The 6607-nt window shown below is 38.9% G+C and overlaps 1 protein-coding gene across 1 annotated transcript; it reads left to right on the top strand.

Annotated features, from left to right (window-relative positions):
* The first annotated feature begins 2182 nt into the window (after positions 1-2182).
* Positions 2183-3027, top strand: LOC145121820 (inactive cytochrome P450 76AD1-like). Its single transcript, XM_079057520.1, has 2 exons — positions 2183-2438; positions 2549-3027. The coding sequence occupies exons 1-2, from the start codon at positions 2183-2185 to the stop codon at positions 3025-3027; spliced, it is 735 nt and encodes a 244-aa protein (XP_078913646.1).
* Positions 3028-6607: the final 3580 nt, after the last annotated feature.

Raw genomic sequence — 6607 nt, 5'->3', positions numbered from 1 at the left:
CAAACTCACTGAGTCATCTCCCAAAACTCAATGGTTTCACTCACAACTAGGAAAAGGAGTTAGGGTTCACGACCCGACTCGACGAGTCCAAGAACAACTCGTCGAGTCCTCCATGTGACATATCCATTTAGTCGGTTCTAATCCATTCTAATGCTTCTATCTTATAGATCTGGACTCCTTAGACTAGCATTACACGTAAAGTTGCTAACTTTACGTGCATGCATGGTGTTATGAAGCTAAAACACCCAATCCAAGCCAAAATGAAGGTCTAAGTCATAGAATGGAGTCATGGCTGATTAAAGGTGGCAACTTTGAGCTTCCAAAGCTCAAGAGTGCCCAGATATGAAGTCCTTACATCCCAAAGGTCCAAAAACTCGGAATGACCTTGGAAATAACCCAAAAATGACAACATACAAGCTAAGGAGGAGATCTAAGTGGAAAGAAGCCAAGGTACAAGCTTTATACCTCCAAAGGCTCTGTAATACACCACAAACTTCAGATCTTCTGTCTTCTCCTTGGATCTTCTAACCTTTCCTTCCTTCTTCTAACTTCAAATCACACAAAAAGGCAAGAAAATCTTAATAACACTCAATGACTGCTTAAGGTTTCGAGAGTGGGATGTGGAGGTGATGGAGGCTAAGGTGGAGGCCTGTTATGTTGCTTAAATAGGGTGTAAACCCTAAAGATTAAGATTTCATCCTGACGGACCTACTCGTCGAGTCAAGGCTTCGACTCGTCGAGTAGACCATTTAAACCCCGCGACCAAGTTGGCATCTACTCGACGAGTTAGGGCTACCAACTCGTCGAGTAGCTCTCACAAAATGAATACTTTAATAGATTAAATGCGTACCAGGAACGGGGCGTAACAGCGCCAATTTTAGCGAGAGATCGGCGATCCTAAAAAAAACGTGCGTAACCTAGATATAATTTCCAACGGTGTTCACTCGCTAAACACGTTGGAAAAAAATAGACAATTCTTCTATCTGTCGCTGAACCCTCGCTTAATAACTTCAATTTCGACCGATTTGCGAGGGATGGTGGTGAGTCGATAAACACTTGTGAGATCCGTAGCAGATCCCCTATAAATCGTCGCTAATATGAAATATGTTGAATAAATAAAGTGATTGTCTAAAACATTTTTGATCTATCGTAAATCCCTCGCCATAAGCCTAATGTTTGCTACAGAATTTATCCGTCGCTGAAACTCAAGTTTCTAGTAGTGGCATCCACAAGACAAACGCAATGCGTTAGCTATTGCAACCGATCGGCTACGGCTAGGTTAGAGAGAAAAGCGTGATACCATATTACCATTTTAATAAAACATTTTCCCATAATTGCGAAAATATTATTGAACCACTATAAATGGTGCAATACATGGAAAATGACCAACTAAAATGCGCTACAATTACAATGGGCACACAACATATACATATACAAACAAATATATATGTCTAACCAAAACAAAGATTCTAGAATGATGTGAGGCATAACGTGTCGACTAGGCCAAACTTGAAGTTTTAGAGGGCACAATAGTTTTAATGACGTCACTTACTGATGTTTTTTATATATTTTATAATCATATATATTCGGTATATATAAATATAAAATTCTTAAAGAAGTATTTTTAGGCATGATAGGAGACTGCTTTGCGACCAAGAACGGCTAGGCGAACAATGTACAAAACTATTGCCTAGCTTGCGTTAATTAATTATTAAAAATTAATATTTTTTGCTCTGCGCTATTTGGGTTTTGATTTAAGGGACAATAACCGGGCCTAGTGATGGTAGCCAATAACTATCTGAACTTTCCGAGAAACGATTATAATATAAAGATTTCTGATTAAACAAATACTGTATTTATTTAACCGGGAATCATGGATCTGTATTTGCATCTTCTAATGCAATCCAAAATATGGTCGAATTTTCGCTTCATAAATTAATATTTAAAAGATGACGATTATCATATCTATCATTCAAAAGATATGTAAGCGACAAGCAAGGCTTCACATGTGACTACGATAATGCAAGTGGATGGCAGTATTTCAGCATTCATTGGCTAAACTTGCGAATATTATAAATAAAACTACTATTTTAATAAATTACTTTGACGAATACTTGGGGCTTAAATGCAGCCGTCGAATTGTATATATTATCGTACGTAGTCATGATTATCAATTGCAAAAATGGCACAACTTAATAACCAGGGGTCACGGTGGTGGGAAGTGATGAACAACAACAAAGACGAGCTTACTCTAACCATTTCAGCAATGGTTTTGACTGTTTTGTGGTACAGATGGACATCTTTAAGCTCCTCCAATGGTGGACCACCATTGCCACCTGGTCCCCGTTCATTGCCAATTGTTGGCTACCTTCCATTTCTTGGTCGAGACCTGCACAAACAGTTCCTTAACATGGCGCACAGTTATGGTCCCATTTCAAGTTCTATCTCGGGAGCAAACTTCATGTGGTGATAAGCACACCTGAGCTAGCAAAGGTGGTGGTTCGTGAGCAGGATGAGATCTTTGCTAACCGGAATTCAACAATTGCAGCTTTAACAATCACTTATGGGGGTCAAGATATAGCATTCTCTGACAACAACTCAGATTGGCGTAACCTTCGCAAGATTTTTGTCCATGAGGTCCTAAGCAACAAGAATCTCGAAGCATCCAGGTATTTTCGAAGGGATGAAGTTAGGAAAACTATCAAGAATGTATATAGTAAAATTGGAACCTCAATCAACATTAGCGAGATTGCTTTCTTGACAGAGGCCAACGTCCTAAAGAGCATGGTTTGGGGAGCTCAAAAACCAAACGGTAGCCATTTTGGAGCAGAGATGCAGATTGTTTCAGCGAATATTGTTGAGCTCATGGGACAGCCGAATGTGTCTGATATCTTCCCTAGTCTTGCATGGCTTGATCTACAAGGCGTGGAGCGGAATATGAAGAAGCAACTTCATCTCTTGGATCAAATATTCACAACCATTATTGACGCGGAAAAGTTGTCTCCAAAATTAGCAAGTGGCAAATAGTTCAGGGGTTATTTTAGTAACTTATCATTTACTATTCATAGTTTGACTATGAATAGTAATATATATTGTAATTGAATATTGATGGACGGCATATATAGATATATATATCAAAAATGGCGGTTCCATTTGAATTGAATTCTTTGACTACGCAATAGTCGGCCAAATAATTGTTTTGCTAAACAATTGTTTATTATTGTCAATGGACGGCAAATTTGGACGGTAAGAAAGTTGTCAAACATTACGACAATTTGGTGTTAATTGGAAGAAACTTTACGGCTACTCTCCCTATAAATATCTGTGTTGCAGCAGAACAATAGCGTAGAACACGAACCAAAATCAAAGTATATATAAAAAAGCATTAAATATATATACTTATACATCACCGTGTATTTTAGCTCTCCCACTCTATTTGTAATCTCTTTCATAATCCCTGTAAACACTGCAAATTATAGTGAATTGTTTCTCGGCTTCCTCCGCCCGTGGTTTTTTTCCCGATTTGGGTTTCCACGTAAATTCATGTATCTCTATTCTATTTATTTTATTCGTATTACGTTGTGATTATTACGCTTTGATAATTTTTGATCCCATTCCGCATTGAGCTAATATTATTTAAGTCAATTCGTATCCGTCGTATTTTACAACAATTGGTATCAGAGCATCCAGGTTGTGATATTAGCTCGTTGGAATCATTTTATCAAGTAATTAATCATGTCTTCGGTAAAATACGATATTCCACTACTGGATCGTAACACCCGATTTCTGTTGTGGCAAGTAAAGATGAGAGACATTCTCATTCAGATGGATTTACACAAGGCGCTCTTGGGTTTCAATAAGATGCCCGATACATGGACCGAAGAAGAAAAGGAGATGAAAGATCTGAAGGCTTTATCCCAAATTCGTTTGCACTTGTCAAACGATGTTTTGCAAGATGTTCTAAAAGAAACATCAGCGGCTTCTTTATGGCTAAAGTTGGAACAACTGTTGATGACCAAGAGCTTACCAAACAAGTTGCATTTGAAGCAACGGTTGTTCAATCTCAAGATGATTGAAGGAGGCTCTTTAACTGAACATATATCCACATTTAAAGAGTTAGTAAATAACTTAGAGAATATGGATGTTCAGTATGAAGATGAAGACTTGGCTCTATTCTTACTATCATCGTTGCCAGAATCCTATAGCCATTTTCGTGATATTATTATCTATAGCCGTGACACTCTAGTTTTAGATGAAGTCTATACAGCTTTGGATTCAAAAGAGAAGATGAAGCATATTACTGTTGGTGGTTCAAGTGATGCTAAAGCCGAAGGTTTGAATGCCAGAGGAAGAACAACAGAGAGAAGTAGAACTTCTCAATCTTCCAACAGAACCAGATCCAAGTCAAAAGGCAAACGAAAGTTTTGCAACTATTGTCACAAGAAGGGACATATGCTTGAAGAATGCTTCAAGTTGAAGAACAAAGAAAAAGAGAAGACGGCAGCAAATGGTAAACAAGCTAGCACTTCGGGTGAAGCCGATCTAGCTGAGGTCGAAGGTATTGGAGAACTTTTGACAGTTTATTCAGATAAACTGGATTCCACTGGTGATTGGATACTCGACTCTGGTTGTACTTTTCATATGTGTCACAACAAAAGTTGGTTTTACACATTTGAAAAGGTTAACCAGGGCTATATGTTGATGGGTAACAATACTACATGTCCAGTTCTTGGACATGGTTCAGTCAGGATCCGTATGTTTGACGGAGTTATTCGAACCATGGGGGATGTTAGATATGTTCCAGACCTCAGAAGAAACTTGTTATCTCTCAGTTCCTTTGACAAAAAGGGATACGAGTTTGCTGGTAAAGGTGGAGTTCTCAGGGTATTCAAAGACGCTTCCGACAAACTGAGAGCCGAACGAAAAACCTCAGATCTTTACTTTCTTGACGGGCAAACAATTTCGAGTGATGCTGTTGTTGTGTCAAAGTCTCTTTCTGATCCAGATCACTCCCGTCTTTGGCACCTTCGACTCGGCCATATGAGTTTTCAAGGCATGTCAGAATTGAATCGAAGAGGTTTACTTGGTCAACAAAAGATTATTGATTTGGATTTCTGTGAAGACTGTGTATATGGCAAGGCAAAACGAGTAAGGTTTGCAAGTGGTATCCATACAACGAAAGGACCACTTGATTATGTTCACTCGGATTTGTGGGGACCGGCTCGAGTTGCTTCAAAAGGTGGAGCTATTTATATGCTCACTATTATTGATGATTTCTCCAGGAAGGTGTGGTCTTTCTTCTTAAAAAATAAAGGAGACGTTTTCTCTACCTTCAGAAATTGGAAAGTTCAGGTTGAAAAGCAATCAGGTCTGGTCGTAAAGTATCTTCATACGGATAATGGACTTGAGTTTTGCTCAGAAGATTTTAATGTCTATTGTCAAAAGGAAGGCATTACTCGACATCACACAGTAGTCCATTCACCTCAACAAAATGGTGTAGCTGAAAGAATGAATCGCACCATTATGGAGAAGGTCTGGTGTATGCTTTCTAATTCCAAATTGCCAAAGTCTTTTTGGGCGGAGGCTGCTTCGACTGCTTGCTATGTTATCAACCGATCACCGTCACGAGCAATCGAGAAGAAAACTCCGTTTGAATTATGGTCCGGTAAACCTGCAAATTATTCCGATTTAAAACCATTCGGATGTCCAGCGTATGTACGAGTTGACAATGGGAAGCTAGAACCAAGAGCAATCAAATGCATTTTTCTTGGGTACAATCAAGGTGTAAAGGGTTACAAGTTATGGAGCTTTGATTTGAAGAAAATTATCATCTCAAGAGATGTTACTTTTGATGAGTCTGCTATATTTCAACCAGTTGCTGACTCTTCTAAAAGAACAGATGCATCAGATGTATCATCCGAAGCAAATAAAGAGAATGCTCAAATGGAGGTGGAGCTTCCTACTTCACCTACCACTAATCAGAGTACAAATCAGCATCAAGATTCTTCTTCGTCGGATGAGCATGTTGTTGGTGAAGATTCAACACCTTCACAACCACAAGCTACTACTCCAAGCATTGCAAGAGATAGACCGAGAAGACAGATTATTCCTCCGAAGAGGTATGCTGAATCTGATTTGGTTGCCTATGCTTTTATTGTTGCTGATAATATTGAGTCTGCAACGGAGCCTGCAAATTATGACGAGGCTATCAAATCTGAAGACTCAAATGATTGGATGCTCGCTATGCAAAATGAGATGGAATCCTTGCAGCGAAACAGTACTTGGAATTTAGTTCCTATTCCGAAAGGGAAGAGACCAGTTAAATGCAAGTGGGTCTACAAGCTCAAGGAACCTGTCAACCCAAATGATAAACCAAGATACAAAGCTCGGTTAGTAGCTAAAGGCTACAGTCAGATTCCTGGTATTGATTACACTAACATTTATTCCCCAGTTGTCAAACATACTTCCATTCGTGTATTGTTGGGGTTGGTTGCTTTTAACGATTTTGAGTTAGAACAACTTGATGTCACTACAGCTTTCCTAAATGGTGAGCTTGAGGAAGAGATTTTTATGCAACAACCTGAAGGTTTTGTAGTTCCTGGAAAGG

Source organism: Lactuca virosa, chromosome 6 (genome assembly GCF_052849685.1).
Source record: "Lactuca virosa cultivar CGN04683 chromosome 6, Lactuca_virosa_CGN04683_v6, whole genome shotgun sequence".
In the NCBI taxonomy this organism is placed as follows: Eukaryota; Viridiplantae; Streptophyta; class Magnoliopsida; order Asterales; family Asteraceae; genus Lactuca; species Lactuca virosa.
This window is presented reverse-complemented; position numbering and strand designations above follow the sequence as displayed.

Coding starts and splice junctions, on each gene's coding strand:
- LOC145121820 (XM_079057520.1), top strand. CDS start 2,183: ATGGCACAACTTAATAACCAGGGGTCACGGTGGTGGGAAGTGATGAAC. Junction 2,439..2,548: donor CAGTTATGGTCCCATTTCAA/GTTCTATCTCGG, acceptor CAACAATTGCAG/CTTTAACAATCACTTATGGG.